This window comes from Haemaphysalis longicornis, unplaced genomic scaffold (genome assembly GCF_048455015.1).
Source record: "Haemaphysalis longicornis isolate Haplotype H1 unplaced genomic scaffold, Haemaphysalis longicornis Haplotype H1 scaffold_12, whole genome shotgun sequence".
Lineage (NCBI taxonomy): Eukaryota > Metazoa > Arthropoda > Arachnida > Ixodida > Ixodidae > Haemaphysalis > Haemaphysalis longicornis.
In genome coordinates, this window is record NW_027526225.1 from 64,534,108 (window position 1) to 64,554,271 (window position 20,164).

Consider the following 20,164-nt stretch of genomic DNA (forward strand, 5'->3'; position numbering starts at 1 on the left):
CGAAGCTCGACAGTCCCTGCAACGCAGGTGGAAGCGGTACCGAAGCAGCCGAAACCTACGCAAGAAAATTGCCCAACTCAACAGGGAAATCGAAAAATACTGCGCAACTCTCTGCCGCCAACAGTGGAACGCAGTGTGCCAACAAGCCGGGGGCCAACTACATGTCGGACGCACATGGCATCTGCTCCGATCTGCTCCGAACTCACCGGTCGGGCATCTGCTCCGAACTCACCAGTCGGGCGGCCCCCCAGGCGAGGTCTCCCCCCATGCCCCTGAATCCCGGAAGGAGATCCCATGAAGATGCGCCCTACTTGCTACCTACAACACCACTAGAAGACTATGGCACGATACTACGGTGGTACCGAGACACCAGGAGACGGTTCCCGGCCCCACACCCCAACCTCACTCGAAGCGAGGGGACCCTCTATCGCCAAATACAGACAGACTCTGTGCTCACACCAGTACTGGGCCGCCACAGCCCCCGCAATCTACGAGACATCCGCGTGTACCGTCTGCCGCGCCACTCGCGGCACGCTGGCCCACATACTACAGTGCACACCCCAAGACCCCGCACCCTCAAGCATCCGACAGCTACCAGTGACAGTGCGAAGAGCTATCACCTCGTCAGACTACAACACCCAGAAATTCCAGTGCGTCCGGGAGGCCCTGGAGAGGCAGCGGGTAGGCGGCGCGAGCCCCTTGGGGCCGAGCGCTGGACGCCTGACCTGAAGCTCCTAGGGCTGGCCCGGATGATGCCATCGGCGCCACCGGACCGTTACTAGTCAATAAAGTCTTTTCTCTCTCATAAACGAATTAGTTAAAGCACCTCCCTCTCCTTTTAAAAAGCGCGCGAAGTGTTGGCGGAAGCGGAAATGGATACAATAGGCGACAGGTGGTGCTTGCGGCGCTGCTACCGGGCGCTGGAGCGCAAGTGCTGGCTGTGGTCGCGAGCTTCCTTGAGCCGTTTTTTATTTTTATAATATTCCACTGTGGTGAAAATCGTTCGTGGGATCGTCATTTGCGTAGGCAGCACTCCTCTGTCGCTATCGCCGGCTTACCCGACTGTCACGTTCAACTGCGGGGACTTCGGCCTCGAGAACATTTGGCCGAGCATCGACTTCGTTTGCCGCGAAGGCCGGTGGAGGAATGATCATCGACCAAACGTAAATAGTGACCGACTCGTCTGGAAAAGTACGAGCCTGTCACAATGACATAGACGCTGCGACATTGGCGCTTTTACGGACTTGGTCCTTTCGGGGAATCGTGTTCGTCAGGTGCCAACCGCCTCAATGAGAAGTCCCTAATACAACGATCAATTACGTTTGGTACGACTGTGGTGACGGTTTGAAGAGGCTCGCGAGGAAGCGTGAAGTCATCAAGACGAAGCACAATGTACAGTTTCGAGGGAGACTTCAGGAAAACACCTCAGCAGTCGCTGGGTGGTGCAAGCAAAAAGGTAAGCGCAGCCTCGGTCAGGTGACGAGTTTATTAGCTGGCTCCGTTATTGTTTCGAGCGTGACTAAGTCGTTTTCAACATCCTGTGGTCGTTACGCGGACAGTGTACTTGAAGCTGTGTGCGTACTGAAGCACTTGTTGAGCGCACTTTTACTGCGAAATCCCTGCAGTGTCTCAAGGTTAGGGACACCCCGCAAAAGCTTCAGGTTGCCGGAGTGGCGACGCGATTAAGAACATCTTTAGTTCACGTGTTCAACCTGACCTCCTCTTCCTCGTGGTCGCGGGTTCGACTGCCGGCCGCGGCGTCCGTTCTTTCTGCTAGAGACAAAAAACAAGCCCATGTGCCGTTTAAAGAACCTCGGGTGTTCCCTTTACTTCGTAGTGTTTCACTACCAACACGCCTCGTATCCCTGGCGTAGCTTCGGCGCATAGAACACCCGCATGAAAGCCTTTTGATGTACGCGATTACTAAGCCGCCAGACATGAACTAATTATAGTGAAAATTGTAGCGAAGCTCGTGTTGACAGCTGTGGAACTGGGAGAAAATCCGAGTCTGCCTCTGTTTTCTAAACACGCAATGGGTTCGAGCCATGAACGGCGTGATCCGACGTGGGCTTGCGTCTCGTTTCACTACAACAGACGCATTCAACTTGTTCACACAAAGGCTGTTTACGATTGCCGGTATTAAGGATAACGTATATATTTACGTATATGGTTTAGCTCAGTTTTACCTGACATGATGGTCGCCCAACATTTGCTCGTTAAAGGGGCCATGCAGACAAAACACAAGTTTGGTTCATTCGAAAGATTGCCTCGTTAGAATCATACAGACACCACCTTTAATGCACACTTCGCTCAAATAAGCTATATAAATAGGAAAAAAGGGAATGGCCATGCGACCCACTAGCTCATTTCCCGCAACAGAACCTATGATGTCATATGCCCAGCTGTGCGATTGGCTGAGGCTGGCAAACGCAAATTAGGCAGGGCCTATAAGCTTGCCAAACGAGCTGTTTGTGCTTAAATTTAGGGCGCGTTCCTTTTATAGCAGTAAGAATTTGGGGCGAACAATTCAAGTTACGAGCAAATGCGCAAACACCAAAGCAGTTAGTGTGGCACTTTGCCAGCTGACACTGCCTAACACAGCCGTCGGACGCGTTGGACTTGTCTTACAATACACTGACCAACTGACATAAGTGGCACGGTCACTTACGTGACCATGTTTGTCGAGTCAGAGCTTACATTTTAGGAAACGATTAGTATGAACCCTAATTATAAATACGGAAGGTATAGAAGTCCGGCCAGAAGCAAAGTGCGAACAGTGGCACTTCAGCGATATTGCATCGCCATCTATGAAAGTGAGCGATAAACAAGATAACCAAACGACCTTCCGTGAGATGATAGCAGCCCTGGTCAGCAGGCTATCTTTAATAATAAGACCCTGCCCTGGATGCGTCATTGTCGATGTCATGAAAACACACAATTTAGCGGTAGAATTGAAATTTTGGCGTAAAATGTTTAATTTCTAAGTGAATAAAGCATCGTTTGCTGCTGGACAAGTGCTGAGGGCACTATAAAACACTAAGTCTTTCGAATAAAACACTTGTATTTTGTCTGCATGGCCCCCTTTTAACACCACCATAATTTGGAATGATGGGACGCTTGTCACTCTAAATGTAATCCAACATTCATTTTCCCCTCTCTTGCAAAAGCTGTGTGTGTGAGCTGGATTGCTTTCATAAGCATGGAGATCTGCATATGCATGCTAACATATCTTTGCTTCTGCATATGGGCAAGTTACTATTACACCATTTCTGACTTCACGATGATATTATGTTGTGTTGGTAATGTAATTGCAAAACATTGTTCTCTTTTTTTTTGAGCTTCCCAAGGATGCGGGTTTGATTCCCAACCGCGGCGGCCGCTTTTCTGATGGAGGCGAAAAGCAAGAACGCCTGTGTGTTCGAGATTTTGGCGCACGTTAAATATCCCCAGGTGGTCAGAATTAATCCAGAGCCCTCCACCATGGCGCACCTCATAACAGATGTAGTTTTGGCGCGTGTAACCGCATAATCAATCAATTTTTCTGAGCTTGTATAATTCAAAGGACAGTAAAGGAAGACCAAGTTCTGCTTTTCCCACAAATAATAAAACTGAAACTTTTCTTTGTGTATCTTCTCGCCTAAAGAAGCACTTTGTCCTATTTGAAATCAATGACCCAGCAGTAAGTCCTTCGTGTCTCATTTCCCTGCGATTTGTTACGACGTTTACTTTTGAAATGGACAGTCGCAAGCCAAGAGGCAGGCTCTAGTAATTTCTAGCAGCTACGTTATAAGCTGTCATAACCATTTCTTACACAATCGCAGGCCTCTAAGCAACACTTGTTCACAGAGCTTTCGCCATACCCCACAAATAGGGCTGTTGCACTTTGTGGTCTCACCCGCCGTAGCATGGAAAAAGGTCTTTGGCCACGACACCTGCCTCCATTTCGTCATTTTGCGGTTTATCAGAGAGCTGTAGCTGTCGAGTATAGTGCATATTTATACCAGCCAATGATACACTCAAGCTGTCTCGTCCCCTTAATTTTGATGTTATTCACCAAGCGAGTCGTTTTTGCTGTTGCCTGTAATTTATTCTACAGTGTTACTGTGCAGCTTTCTAAATGAAGGCCTACTGCAGTGGGAGATATTGCAAAAAGCCACACAATGCTGACAGTTCAACTCCGGGAAATTTGTTTCTTTCTTTACCACGAAGAAGTGAAGTGGTACACTGTAGTGTTTCATGCTCTTTTTTTTTTTGTTGTTGTTGTTCTTTCTAGCTTGGCTTGGACGATTTGCTGCGGAAGAGTGCCCTTCAACGGCAGAATCGAGAGGTGAGGTACTGTTAGTACTTTCGCATGAACAGAAAAATTACATCCAAGCGCTTCAGTATGGTACAAATACATTGCTCGCAGATTCTTTTTTTATTTTTTTTGCAATGCATTCAAGTAACTCAATGTTAATAACACTGCAAGATCGTTGTGTTGTAGCTGTTCATGGCACTGCCTACAGTAGATAAAAGCTTTGCATTCTGCTAGAATTTATGTACACTGCTACTGATCTCAGTTTGGTTTCTGCATATTCTACTTGCGAGCTAATCACAAGAACAGCGTCATACTTGAAGTCACAATGATGATTGATAGTGATATCCCCTTTATAGTAGGGTGATGATGCGTCATCTTACCGAAAAAAAACTAAAAAAAAACTGATATACCTGTTATACACTCTTCGTTTAATACTAGTGCTGCTCTTAGGGCAGGCAGGAAAAACTTATTAAGCACAAAACACTTATTTTTTCTGTTACAACTGTGTTTGTAGAAGAGCCTTCACTGAAAGGATATTGTGAGCTTTACAACTAGCGACGTTGTGTGACCCTAAACTTTTCTTTTTGGTCCTGAGGGAAATCATGTGGGCCGTTTGTGCAATTTTGTTTTCAAATGAAGCTGAAGTTTTTTTGTTTTTTTTTCCTGCCAGTAGGTATTCGAACTTTAAAACAACCACTTCCAGAGACTTCAGGAAGACTGTACTAGTAGTGTCTAGCCACTCTGTGCGTCACTCATTTGCTGCTTTGCGGCGTTATGTCCACAAATGGTATTTTGTTGCGTTCGATCAGAGGAGAGATGCAATGTGGCAGTGGCGTACGCAGGATTTTGTTTCGAAAGGGGCCGGAATCCCCCTTCCCCCCTCCTTTTGAAAAAAAAAAAGATGTCTAAGGAGAGCAATAAAAGGAGAAAAAAGTAAAAACAAAACAAAACGGAAGCATACCAGAAATAAATTTAAAAAAAAGGAATTAATGGGCGCGCTCTACTTAACCTTCTGATTATAGTTTACAGCACAGCTCTCGTTGGTCAGAAAATTTTGTTTGTAAACAAAAAAAAAACCCAGGCAGGATCCAGCAGTTCTCAGCCAAGACACCGAGTGCATTCGTCAGGCTAGGCAGGACTGGCATTTGCTGCGAGAGAAGCCCAGCACAATATTTCTTTGCAATCAGGCATACAGCATAGAGTTGAGTATTTGTTTAAAAAAAAATTCCCCCGCATTTCCCCGAGGGGGAGAATGTGAAAGTGCGAATGCACGGTTGTCGGCCCGCTTGCGGCGCTTGCGCTCGGCCCCCGCAGCCCACCGCCTCGCCGCCTTCTCTTCCATCTCTTCCATCGGGTTTGTAGTATCACGTGTACACCACGCAGTTATCAAGCCGCTATAACGCCGCTGAGTCGCCAACGCACGCCGCTGACGACGTAGTTTGAATGCGTTAAAGATATAAGGCGCGTTACTCACACTGATATCAGCGTGGCTTCCGTGGCTTAGTCGGTAGCGCGGCGCGCTGCGGCCGCAAAGTCCTCGGATCGAAACCTGGCGCCGGATGCTGTTTCTTTTTTAAATATAGAGGAGCACTGCGGACGCCGCCGACGCCGCCGCCGCCGCCGGCGGTGGATGGTTTGGGGTCGCTTATAAAGTGCATTCGCACTTAAAAACCCCAAAACAAGCATTGAAACTGCACGATAGATGATAAGGCACCTATGAATAATGGGACCCCCCTATGTGTTCGTGGTAAAGACTAGGCTTGCAGCTGCTCGCGAAAAGGGGGTTGACGTGATTCGAGGCCGAGCGCATGCATCGGGATCTGACGCCAGAGAAGCCGAGTGCAAGGGACAAGCCCGCCAAGAAGATGATTTCGTACTTTCTCAGATCAGCATGGGTAGTGGTTTACAAAAGCTTTGCTGGACATTCACTTTCGCAGGGCAGGATGTCGGCCATTGCTCTTTTTTTTTTTTTTTTGAGGGGCATTGCAAAATGGCTGATCGTTGGGTTGGAGCAGACGTCGAATTTCCATCAATTTCATGGTTTCGCTACTTCGGACAGAAAAATGATGATCAGTAGTCATTATTAGATATTAGGCAGAATAAGCGTCCTATTTATCATACCCTCCCCCTGACTCAAATTTTTGCAGGAGGCCGCGGCCCCTTTGGTCTCCCCTTGTGTGCGCCACTGCAATGCGGTGATAATGTTGTGTTTGTCTAAGATAGATGTGCATGCTTCCAAATTGTGCCTCCAACAAGTGGATGAGAGGATTGCTCAAGTAGGGAGGCGAAATTTGCATCGAGAAAAGGAAGGGATAGACAAAAGAAAAGATAAAAGGATATGCCGCTGCCATGTGCTAAGTGTACAGTGAATGATAGGTAGAGGCACTGGTTGTAATGGCAGTGAGCTCGACAGAGAACTTGTGAAAGAGATGCATATAGACACTTAACGTGGCGTGTAAAGCATGTGTGGGAATGTCCCTTGCTTCTGGGGAGGTGTGGGCTGAGTGTACTGTCATACGTGGTTCTGTGTGGGAGGGTGCTTGTTGATGAAATAGAAAGCAGCCATTCAGACATGCATACACATCATCATCATCATCGTCAGCGTGTCTACACCCACTGCAGGGCAAAGGCCTCTCCTGTAGATCTCCAATTATCCTGGTCCTGTGCTAACTGCGACCAATTTATCCCCGCAAACGTCATGACCTCATCTGCCCATCTAATCTTCTGTCCTGCCCCCTGCCACGCTTGCCTTCTCTAGGGATCCACTCTGTTACCCTCAATGACCAACGGTTATCTTGCCTTCGCATTACATGCCCTGCCCACGTCCATTTCTTCTTCTTAATTTCTACTAATATGTCCTTAACACGCGTTTGTTCCCTGATCCACTCCGCTCTCTTCTTGTCCCTTAACGTTACTCCTATCATCTTCCGTTCCATTGCTCGCTGAGTAGTCCTCAATTTAAGTTGAACCCTCTTAGTGAGCCTCCAAGTTTCTGCCCCGTAGGTGAGTGCCAGTAAGATGCAGCTGTAATACACTTCCTTCTTCAGGGACAATGGTAGGCTGCTGCCATTCATTATCTGAGAATGCCTGCCGTATTCACTCCACCCCATTCTTATCCTCCTAATTATCTCTACCTCCGGGGTCACAGCTTGGCCTAAGTAGATATATTCGCTTATCACTTCCACTGCCTCGCCACCTATCTCAAACCGCTGTGCCGTCCCGAAGTTATTGATCATTACTTTAGTTCTCCGCATATTAATTTTTAGGCGCACGATTCTACTCTGCTTGTCCAGTGCGGTAATCATGCTTTGCTATTTGTCCGCGATTTACTTGGCAAGGCAATGTCATCAGCAAATCTGAGGTTACTCAGGTATTCTCCATTAATCCTTACTCCACGCGTTCCCAATCCAATGTTCTGAATACTTCTTGTAAACATGCTGTGAATAGCATTGGAGAGATTGTCTCGTTGTCTGGCGCCCTTCCTTATAGGTATTTTACTGCTCTCCTTATGGAGGACAATGGTAGCTGTGGACCCATTGCAGATATTCTCTAGTATTCTTACGTAATGCTCGTCTACACCCTGATTCCGCAATGCCTGAATGACTGCTGAAGTTTAGACTGAGTCAAATGCTTTCTCATAATCTATGGAGGCTATATATAGGCCGCACATTTCTCTATCACTTGAGTGATTGTAAACTTAAAATGCTTGTGTATGAAACAAACTTTGAGGAAACTGTCTGCGGGGGTAGCTGCTTCACTTCATCACTCAACTGAACTCATCTGTACCCCACCGCCCCCCCCCCCCCCCCTAACTTTTTTTTTTTTGGGGGGGGGGGGGGGACTTTTTCTTATTTGGACAAAGTATGGATCGGTAGAGGCGGCTGCGTCCTGGAAACAGTTCACCTGAACTTCATGCGCAGATGCAGCTGATATTTGCGGGTGTTTTGCAACCTTATGCAGTGCTTGACGAGGCTAATGGTTTCGCGATGTTGGGGAACTCTGATGGTAGAATTAAAAACCCAAGGATCCGGATGACAAAAGGACACAGGCATATAACTGTGCATGTGTACGCACTCTTTTTTTCTTTTTCTTCTGTGTGTGTTATGAGCAAAGTTAAGAAACATTAGCACCGGTTGCATGCTCACTGGGATAACGAGATATGTTGACGGTTGCAAAGTCTAAGATTGACATCCTCATTATGTTGCCCTTCTTTTAGGAATGCCGGCGTCAGGAGGAAGCTGGCCTCAAGATCAAAGCCTATGCCAGGGGTCTCCTCAGCAGATTGCACCTGGTAAGGTTTTGCATGGTTTCAAATCTTGCAGTGCGTGTGACAGGTTATGTGCTTCTTATCACCCTGGAGGGAGACTCAATTGGCACCTTATACTTACACCACACGTACACAAAAAATGACATTAAGTGTTTAAGGCCTTAAGGGACCCTGCAACACTCTTTGAGCAGTGCAAGTAAACCTGCGCGATGCTTAGCTTACACTGCCAGAAATACCCGAGCCAAATATTACACGTGCATGTGAAGCGGTGAGCGCGCAAATCGCGGTGAAAGACACAGAAAAACCAACCGCGCTCTCTTCAGTTCTCCTCATTATGCACCTCTGGCATGGCCTAGACGACGTCATTGAAGCCATGGCTGTCCGATCGGCTGTCACTGGTCAACTTCGCGGCTAACTTCCCGCATTTCCAGTGACGATACATCATCAGTGCTGTGTGCGAACCTCTTCTATGCCTGAACCTGTAGGCACAGTTTTGCCATTTCTTTTGTGCTTTGAGTGCGTGCGGAATTTGAGTGATGAGCTCAATACTTCCCTTTCAACCAGACCACTCGACAACAATCGTTTATTGGTTCAAAAACGCCCTACCAGCCGGAGCACGCGCTTGTGAGCAGGCACCCATGCCTGCTTTTTTGTGGCACCAGACTGGAAATAGGCCCCTCCACATTGCGGAGAAAAGGAGAAAACTCCCCGGCCTGTGATATATCGAAGGCCGCGGAAAAGAATGCCGCGAGCTGCCCCTCTCTCCGGGAGAGAGCATGCAGCTTTCGTCGCGTTGTCCGTAGTCGAGTTGAGAGGGAACAATTATGCGCGATTTCTCATCGCGCGTGTTTCAGTGATAGTGAATGGATTTTCATTATTCTGGGGAGGAGATTGCTGGGACAATAGACTCTACCCCAAAATACATTCCTAATAGTTGATGGTAGGTGTTGCTGGGTCCTAAGATACCGAATGACATTATTTGGACGGGCTGTGATACAGGCGAAAATGCATAGACATTAAATGACCATCACACTTTTTAGAGATCGAGGTTCCCAACTTCCTGCTGCATGTAAATGACTGATAACTGACTTGGTTGCTCCCCACCATGCAGTTTACAGATGATAGTGATAATGACCAAAAAGATGGTGATAATGACCACTCATATTTAAAAAGTTTTCAACGTAGAGAAAAACGTACAACGGTTAAAAATGTTTTTGGGGAAAGAAAACGTTATGAAAAATACTGTTTTCTAAAAAAATAGTGCGAGCCATTTTAGTGAACTTCGTTTTCTTCAGAACTTCACCACCAAGAGTGCACAAAAAATCGTCTTATTTCGAAGTTCAGCTACGTTTCCGCATCAACACGCTGGTGCTGAGAGTTTCGTTGGTTTCATTTGGTGCTCATCGCGTTCGAGAGTAGGCAGATTTGATGCGTTCGTGAAGGGAATTAGTTGTGTGGAACTCCTCAAACCAAAAATGACATTATAGCGAATGGCATTAGATTTCAGCATGTAGCAGCGAATTAATGGCATTAAGGCGTAAGGCATTAAGCACTTAATGTTATTTTTCGTGTTCGTGTGGCACGGGTATTAGACATCCTTCATTTTATATGGCCTTACAGCTAAATGTGAGCTTAACTTGTTGTTACCATCTACGAAATGTCTATTCAGGCTTTTGTGGGGAAAAGCATTTAATGGGCACCAATTCTTTTTATTTTTTTTTGCTTGCTGTGCAGTCACTCAGTGAGTTTGATGTCTCCAGGTGTTCTTAGGTAATGGTTTTACTTTTGCACTGTGTGTGTGTAGGCCATGGCAGAATCTTTGAAATGGGCTTTGGAAAAGGTCAAGACGATGATGATCATCGTCATGGAATAAGTAGTAACCCGCCGATAACCATCACACTTTTTAGAGATCAAGGTTCCCAACTTCCTGCTGCAAGTAAATGACTGATAACTGACTTGGTTGCTCCCCACCGTGCAGTTTACGGTTAAGGCTGTCTTTCTTTGCTCTATTGAAGTGTGCGAATGGGCGCTGTTAATTAAGACAAAATACAAGTTTGGTTCTTTGAAAAGACTCATTTGTCCCGGTAGAAATAATGGCAGTTTTATTGCAAACTTCAAGCAATTAGACATTTAGCGAAACAGATGAAGCAGATGCAACTCGCCCGACACTTTCTGGCGAGGTCTTTATGGCATCACAGAATCGTGTTTGTGCAATTTGTGGCTGCTGACCTGAGCCACCGCCAAGAGACATGACTGGGCGGCTGCAGTGAGGCCTCCAGTCCTGTTTAATCATATTACTTACCGTATTTACCCGATTCTAACGCGCCCCCGATACTAACGCACACCCGATTTTCCTGGCAAAAAAAACGAAAAAACTTGCACCTCCGATTGTAACGCGCACGGGATTTCGGTACCCAGACAAACGAATGCGAGAGAAACGGGCGATTTATTTCCCGAAGTAATCTCACTCATCTCACTCCTCGTCGCTCTCCGCTGACCACAACATCTCGGCCTCGGTACCTTCAAGCGCATTCGCGATGCCACACTTCTGAACAAACGTTCAACCATGGTCGATGGGATCGTGGCCCACACCTCGCACGCCCATCCCGAGAGCTTCTCCAGAGGTGCATGCTTCAGCCGACCGCTCGTTTTGAACGCGCGAGAGCCGCTGCTGCCATTGCTGTTATCAATTGCGCAAGTGGAACGATTTGACGATTTGTGTGAACGCCGATAGAAAAGCCTGGGCGCCTATGCTTCCTGCGTCCGAAAAAATTGTTGCTAAAAGCTTTGGCGCCATCTTGAGATGGCGATGGGCAAGATGAAATTTACGCTGTTTCGGCACTTTCGGCTTGTGTCCGATTCTAACGCGCATGCGATTTTTCGGCCTATTTTTTCGGAAAAAAAGTGAGCGTTAGAATCGGGTAAATACGGTAAATGCTAACATGCAGCTACGGGTGCAAAGTTGTACAAATTAAAATATTTTCTTATGCTGTAGGGCAATCTCTCGCAAAAAAAAAGAAAAAGCTAACACACTGATGACTGTTTTTAGTGCTGCCCTCTATGGCGTCCCTGCTGATGCAATGTTGCGGGAAATGGGAAAGTTTTCCAGTAGCTCTTGCATTCAAGCTTGGGGTAAAGCTGAGTGAGTTATCTTAAGGCTAGTTCTTTCCATTTGAACAAGGTTGTAATTTGACTTCGTGGCCCCCTTAAAGTGGCCATGCAGACAAATTACAAGTTTGTTTTATTCGAAAGATTTCGCGTTTTATAGTGCCCCCAGCGCTTCTCCGGCAGCAAACGAAGCCATCCTCACTGAGAAATTATTCAATTTAGGTTAAAATTTTGATCCTCTTGCTAAATCGGGTGTTTCCGCAACGTCTGCCATGAAGTCATAAGTGCTCGAATTCAAACGAACTTCCTCTGCATCATTCGGCTCTGCAACCTTGCATGCCGTCAGTCCTCCCAGATGGCGCGCTACCATACTCAGTCACGGACCATTGTCCGCTGTTGCTTTGTTTTTTGACCGTATTTGCACCTGGCTTGTTTTTGTTACCGTAGAAAGTATTCGTTTCGTGAAGCATGGGGTATTCTCAGCAAACAGGGTCACGTAAAACAACGTCGCTTACGCCAGTCGGCCAGTGTCTTGTAAGACAACTCTAAAGCGGCAGACAGCTGTGCAGCTAAAACAAGCACAGTTCGCCCAGTACCAACAGCAGTGCACATTAGTACTGCTACGCTTACATCCATTTTCACAACTTTCATTGTTTCCCGAACCATTTTTACTGCTGTAAAATGAATATGCATTACATTTAAGCGCAAATAGCTCGTTTATAAGCCCTGCCTAATTTGCGTTTGCTCTTGCCAGCCTCAGCCAACCACACAGCTGTCACATATGACATCATAGGTTCTGTTGCGGGAAATGAGCTAGTGGGTCGCACGGCCATTCCCTTTTTTCCTAATTATGTAGCTTATTTGAGCGAAGCTTATGTTAAAAGTGGTGTCAGTGTGATTCTAACGAGGCAATCTTTCGAATTAACCAAACTTGTGTTTTGTCTGTATGGCCCCTTCAAAGTGACTTCCACTCCTCCTTCAAAGTAGAAGCGAATTCACCTGTTGTGCCTTCTCTCGGCAGGCCCGTGAACTCCGGCAAGACTTTGACGCAGCCTCGCGGGTCTCGTGTGACTTGGGTTCGCTTCTGCGCTGCTTCACCTTTTTCTACCGCACAGAGCTCGACATTGAGCGCCTGGTAAGTAGGAAATCTTCTGCGGAAATTTTCCTCTTTTTTTCGACCTTTCTCTCAATGTCTCCTTCTCTGCTTAGTGTTCACTAAGCTGTCGACACAGATGTTCTTTCGATGTTCGTGTCCTTTAGAAAAGAGGTGCTGAACTGAATTGTAAACACTGTTTAATTACCTTACCAATGAAGGTGCGCTCAAAGCAGGCTGTTTTACTTGCACCGTCCTCCTTACTAATTTGCGGTTGTTGGCTCTTACAATAGACTAATAGTTTGTGGGCACAATTTAATGGATTTCAGTAATATTTTATGTCTATGACTATACTCGGGGGACAACTTTCTGTAGCAATGGAGAGAAAGCTATGGGGGAGAGGGAGGAGGAGCTAACTGCTCTGTGTTACTGCGCCAAAGTAGTTCCCAATTAACTGGTTTCGGTTTCAGTTTTGGCGGGAGAGAGATGCATTTGATATAGTTCATTTCTTTGCTTGAGCCCCGTAGTAGTTGAGTGCGCTGAACCATGGTCACCGAGCATGCAAGCATAGTGACGTCGTCTTCCCCACACTTCATTTGTTTGTAAACACAAGCCAGTGCTTTGACTGGAGAGCTCAGACCGACCGTGGACTATGCCGCCCAACTCTGTATCGTTCAGAAGTGAAGTGAATTCTGTGAGCGCTGCAGTTTTGATGGCATGTACGCATTTGGAAACTCTTCTGAAGCTCAAAACTGGCAGCACCATTGACATGTGTAGCGTACATACACAGGGCGGGTGCAGTATACCTAAAGAGCAGCATGCACGCGCGCTTACGCACATGCTCACTTACGCTGGCAAACTGGCTAACCGAACAGCTTGCGGAAATGACGGAGAGTCCCAGTTGCATCAGCCTCACTTGGGCGTACACTTTGCAAACCACTCACTTCGTTTGTTTTGAAAGCTTTTGAAGCTTTTGCTTTTGAAGCTTCTCGAAAATGCTACACAGAGAATAAATTGGCCAGTCGCCATGTTTTTTCCTTCTTTTTTTTTTTTTTTTTCAGAAGAGAGCCATTGCAACACCAGTGGCGACAGCCGCAACCAAAAAAATCCGAAAATCTAAAAATCCCAGGCCATCTCTACTAGGGGCAAAGCGTGCAATGTATAAGTGTATTCTTGGCGCCTTGGCATTTTTGCCAATGGAGATGAAACCGTCGGGTGGTGGAGGTATACAGCTTTGCTGTAAAAGTCTCGTGGCTTTGAAGCACAAAGCTCTCTAGCGCGAGGCGTAAACGAGTGTCCCGGTGTTTTTTAGCATGATTTGCGTTCTAGTGGGAGGCGTAAACAAGTTTCTACGGTGTCTTAGTACCGTGACTACATGAAACGACGATTATGATGACAACAGGAAACGCCAACAGCCCCAGCCCCTAAGGGGCTTTGCCCCTAAAAGTAATGCTCTCTGTTTCATGTATTCTGGCGAGTAATTTAGTGGCATTATCAATCCAAGGCTAAAAGATAAGAACTAGATCTTTCTGAATTATTTTGTTGAATTACTACTTTCCAGGTGCACAGTGAACCGGCATGGTTCGACTGTGTAGCCTTGACTGCACTGCCACAGAAAGTTGCCCCCGAGTATACCGTGCAAACAAATGAACAAAAAGTTGATGTTTGCCATGAAATAAGTGCCGATTTCATCACTCTGCGCAAGAAAGGGATATTGGGAAACTTGTAGTTATTGTTGGAACTCAGAACAACAACAACAAAAATTAATTGCATGAAAAAATTCTATTACGTCACATTTAATAGGGTAGGGGTGGAATATCTGTGGTTGTCAATGATTAAACTTGCAAGATGCTGTTTGCTGTGTAGAACAATTTAGTTTCTAGTTTATCTATAACATGAAATATTTTAATGTCAAATGAAATTAAGACATTACAGTAGGAGGTCTCAGAGTTATACCCCTGCTACACTGGGGTCTAAATGTCATTTGAACCAAATGTCATTTGGCTCAAATGCCAAGTTGTGCTGCTACACTAGGTTTTTAAATGCCATTTGGCTCAAATGACATTTGAGCCAAATGAGCACCGAGAGAGACATTTAAGATTTCAAATGCCATTTCCAGCACTCTCGGACGCAGCGTCTTCGATCGGCAATAAAAAATATAATACTTCCGTACATAAAACAAACAAAATATTGTTGTTTGTGAAACTTTGTTCACTGTTTATTTACTTAAAATACGAAATCAACATATTTAATTTTCATACTCTCAAAACCAGTGGGTCAGTTGCAAAAAACACAAACAAAAACAACGCAAGACAGCCATATTTAGAGTCCAAACTGGTGTCTGTTCTAATTTGATATCATTTTACTGCCTCGGACTGCTCCTAAGTTTGATTGTTGTATTAGTGTACGAAAACGGAACGGGGCAACAACAGCGCCACTACAGCACAGCGAACAGTTGTGAAAGCTTTCAAATGCCATCGAAATCGTAGTGTAGCACGGCGGATTCTGAATGGCATTTGAAGCAACCCATTTGAGTCAAATGACATTTGGTCCAAATGACATTTGGACCCCAGTGTAGCAGGGGTATTAAATAACAGTCCGAAGGGACCCCTTAGAAGAGACGCTTTTGGGAAATATATTACGAAAGAATGGTAGTGGTAATCTCAAGTGTGCTCACACAAATGTGTGGTCTAGCTTTTAAAAATGTAAATAAATCTTACTACAGTTTTAGGACATCATTGCATAAAAGATTGCATATAAAAGAAAGCAGCATGGAAATATTTGTGGATGTACGTACAGTGTAGACCACATATAACGTACATCGTGAAAGCCGCAAAAATCCGCCGCACCATAAACAAAACGTGTGCGAATCCAACCACATCGCTCCCTAGCTCAAAGTAATTCTTTGCTTATCGTCATTCAAATATGCGGCACTTAAAAACAGAAGCACAGTCTTTATTTTCTCTTCTTTTTCGCATCAGCCACTGCTGCGAGGTCTTACAAATAGCGCACGCGGCTTTAACTTCCTTCGTTTTTGTGTTTTAAAGGAGCAGGGCTGTGTTTCTTAGCGTCCATGAACTGAACGGATCCCGCGGGACAATGTGATAAAAATGCAACCGGGATTTTTTTTTTTTTTTTTTTCCACCCCACTGCACTTGCGATGCCGAAGGCGATTGATTATCAGCACGAGTAGTGGAAACCCACGGCGTTGCGGCTGGCTATCTCCAGATGCTTGAAAAGGGAAACAGGCGGTTGCTTATCTGTGCAACATTCTAATAACAACTTAGCAAGCATGGTAGGGGAGGGGCGCTCGCTATCTTTCGAGGTGCTTCAAGTGTTGTGGTTATCACGCGGGGGCAAACGGAATACGCAAACTAGAGGGTGCCTATTTTTTCCTTTTGCGTATCGAAGTTGGAGGAGAGCAGGGAGCGTGCGCTAAGTCAGATGGCTGATTGCGTCTTTTTTCTCTTTCTCACAACCCTAAAACGATGCCCCAGCTGCGCCAGTCGATCAGCGGACCCACCAAAAAACCGCACTAAAAACGGTATTGTGCTTTGGCCAACCACATGTTAAGCGGTATCCTTGTGCATAAAGTTCTATGGGAGGCAAACTGGTGGTCACAAAAACTGGTGTTACATCCGGTCCCGCAATATAAGCGGTTATGTTATAAATGTTCTACACTGTATTTGCATAATAATACTGCAGCACATATGGGTCTGGCAGTAAGTTCTTCGGCGTTTAATAAGGTTGTTTGGATTTTTTTTCTTGCATGCTATTCTAAAGCACCAGGTTGGTGTCTTTATTGTTTTTCTCTTTGTAAGTGGGTTTTTGGAGAATTAGCAAACTTTGGCATTCCACTATGTCTCAAGCACCCACATCCTGATGCCCATTTCTTGTTGGAGATAGTTATCCAGTCTTCACCTTCCACTACAACTGCAACTTGGACTGACATGTAAACAGCTACTTCCAACCACACTGGCTTCTGTTCTTTATTTTTGTGTTAACATTGTCTAAGTAAGTTACAGATGTTCTAGAAGATGTTAGAGTTGTTTGAAGTGGGCTCCACAGCATAGGTTGGCCTTGGGGGTTATTGTTACGTAGGATTATTATGCACTTACATTAAGATTTACTACTTTGATGCTTGTAATGTAATCAGAGAATTGTAATTAGAAAATTTATAAGGAGCAGTGAGATGGGCAGAGCATAGAATTCTGACAGGTATCAACCCTAAGACAGTTCTTTTTTTTTTTTCTTCGACACGTATGCAATTTATGTATGTTCACTAATTAAAGTTAGAAGAAACCTTGCATAACATAGCTTCGCCACAAAATAATGAGCGGAAGAATTTCGAGCACACAAATCAGAAACCTAATGCTCAGGAAACTCTCCTCCAAGGCCATCCATCTTGTTTTGATGATTCTACTAGTACCGTATTTGTGCGGTTATAATGTGCCCCCAATTGTAACGCGCGGGCAAGTTCACACAGGAAAATTTCAAAAAAATAATAATAATAATTTAATACTGACTGTACCGCGCAGATGAAAAAGACATGACACCATGCAGCTGGAAGAAGGAGATTTTATTTGGTGTATGCAGCTGTGGAAGCCAAAAATGAGTGCACTTCATAAGTTTGCTTAATCCAGCTGCTGCTGGAAATAAAGTTATTGCGGGGAACATTGAGGCTGTTTGCGATTTCAAGTGCCTTGATCTTTATAATTCTAGGCTTGACGGGCTGATTGCAACAGCACAAAAAAATGTACGACAGCTGACCAAGGTATGCAGCATGCCACTGAGGAATTAGTTCATCGGAATTCACTCACGTGGGGTTGGCGGATTGTTTCTATTGGATTGAGTTGGATTTTGGAGAGACTTTGCGTCCGTTCCGTATGGCAATGCTGCTGGATGCTCTAAAGCCTTTTTTTGTGTTTTGAGCCCGATTGTCACACTCGCACAAATATTAAGGCTACCTTAGCAAAAAAGGGTGCGCGTTAGAATTGTGAAAATACGATAGTTCAAGTTATCCATCCAGGTCTGTTCTACTGCACAGTCTTTGTTGTCTCTTCCTTGCTCATTTGCTTCTTTTCTCTTTTCTCGTGCCAGGTCTGGCTGAGCAAGCAAGTGCTGCTTCGCAAGGATGAAGTGGCGAGCCACGCGGACGATCCCGTGTGGCGTCTCCGCATCTGCCGTCTTCTCTCGTTCAATGTCGCGTGAGTCGCTGTCCCCGTCTCCATCTTCGCTTGCTTTTTGACGTTTTTGTCATCGATTGGTAGGCAAAATGGGCCTGAGTGGTTTCTGAGTGCCCTGTGGACATTTTATTCTGAACGTAATGTGTCTTCAAATTTAAGAACTGGAAATTTAAAAAATCTGGCAACTTTTTATTTCTGTACTAATATTGATCTTTCTTTTTTCTTCTAGCTCTGCATGACACAAAAAACTGGTGTGGTGCTTGAAAAGCTTATAGAAAAAGCATTGCGGGATCCTTTGAGGGGTTGACCTATAGTTCGGTTTATGTGGTACTAGTATAATACCTGTGCTACACGAGCGTTTTGAAGGCCTTTGAGTCGAATGTCATTTGACTCACCTTTGAGCCGCCACACAACGTTGTTCAAAGGCCTTTGTTTGAAATGCCATTTCAGTCAAAAGAGCACCACCAACGACCTTTGAGGTTCTCAAAAGCCTTTGAAACACGAATGGTCATACTGTCTGGTGCAGTTTCTGCGTGCCGTTATTACAAAAACGATTATTTAAGAGCTAAACTTGCTGTTTAAAGTGCATGATCTTCGTACTTTTTCACTTGTTTTTGTTCTCTATCACTCACTCTACGATTACAAGGTAACTTGGTACTCTCAACACCGGCACTGCGAAGAAAAAAACAAAAAAAAACTGGCTGTTAGTGCATGTTTTGTGCGCGCTTGTAGATTGTTATCATATTTGGTCACTCATAATTGTTTTTTTTTTTTTGCCAATTTAACTCTAAAATTAAATGTTTCTCAAGAACAAAACAGGGTAGCAGTGGTGACACCAAAACATGGCAGGCAAATACGGAAACTTTCAACTGCCTTTGAGAGAGAGAGAGAGAAACAACATCTTTATTTCCGGCAAGTTGTGACGCGGCCTAAACGTCACGTTGGCGGGCCGCTCGGCTTCAGCTGCCTACTCGCACCGCCCCTTCGCAGGGCTGCGCTTTCGGCCTCTGTCGCTCGAGGGCCACCAACGTCTGCTGGGCGGCCTCGCGCTGGGCGTCGTAGTCAACCTTTGCCACCGCCTTTTCCAGGCTCGGTGGCAACGCGTCCGTAGTCCCTTCGCTCACTTTGCAGTTCCACAGTATGTGCGCCATGGTCGCCCGGCCCTTGCCGCACACCGCGCACACATCACTCGCGTACACCTCAGGGCACACGTGTTTTGCAACAACCGGTGTCCACACCGCTCGGGTCTGTAGTTGACGTAGCGTCGTCGCCTCCTGCCTCGTGAGTTTTCGGTGGGGCGGCGGGTACACTCGCCTGCCCTCCCGGTACCACTCCAACACCTCCCGGTAGGAGGTGATGGGCAGCACCTCGTCGTGGTCTTCGTCTTCTGCATGTCGGGGGCTCGGGCACGCGTCGCGACTTGAGCGCACGCGCCGCCCGGTCCGCTCCCTCATTGCGGTTCTCTCCGGTGCTCACCGGCCCCATGTGGGCCGGGAACCACTTCACGGTGACCGGCATCGTTCTGTGTCTTAGGGCCCCGCACACCCTGGCCGCGCGCGGGGACACATTGTCCGTTGCAAAGTTCATGATCACGCTCCTCGAATCACTCAGCACCGTGGTACAGTGTGTGTCCGTCAGGGCTAACGCGATAGCCAGCTCCTCCGCTTGTCCCGGGCTTCGCGCCCGCACGCTGCATGACGCTAGTAGCTCTCCGGTAGTCGCCGCACACACCGCCACGGCGTAGGCTCCCGGCTTGTCCGGGTACCTCGCCACGTCGACGAGAATTATCGCGTAGATCGGCGGAAATCCTTCCACTTCGAATGGCATTTGAAATTTCGAAGGCCATTCAACTTAGATGTCCTTACAAATGCTCGTGGAGCACAGGTTTAAGGGACTTTGTAGTATGTACAAATGATTTTGCCAAAAATGCGATTCACTGCAGTGGCTTCTGTAGATAAGGTGTTAGGTTACTGAATATGATTTGAGGCAATGGGTTCGATTTCGGGCCACACCGGGTGTTTTGAAGCGAAAGCTTTCTCAGTAGGGCCGATGGCGCCCCGTTAGAAACTAATACATTCTCCTATATGTATACCAGTTGGGGAACCTAAAAGCTCTGATGAGATCTTTGGACACACGGCGCGCACGGGAAACAGGGCTGCCACTGTGTCAAAATGGCTACTTGAAAATCTCCAAAAATGAACGGTTCTAGATGA

At 46.1% G+C, this 20,164-nt stretch overlaps 1 protein-coding gene across 1 annotated transcript in view; it reads left to right on the plus strand.

The window, feature by feature from the left end:
* The first annotated feature begins 890 nt into the window (after positions 1-890).
* The window catches only part of LOC144162772 (ubiquitin-protein ligase E3C), a 58,678-nt gene continuing 39,404 nt past the window's right edge, over positions 891-20,164 (plus strand). The window contains exons 1-5 of the mRNA XM_077693427.1: positions 891-1,456; positions 4,274-4,327; positions 8,514-8,588; positions 12,694-12,807; positions 17,866-17,972. Coding sequence (XP_077549553.1) covers positions 1,391-1,456; positions 4,274-4,327; positions 8,514-8,588; positions 12,694-12,807; positions 17,866-17,972 — 416 coding nt within the window. The 5' untranslated portion in view covers positions 891-1,390. The remainder of the gene's footprint in view (positions 1,457-4,273; positions 4,328-8,513; positions 8,589-12,693; positions 12,808-17,865; positions 17,973-20,164) is intronic.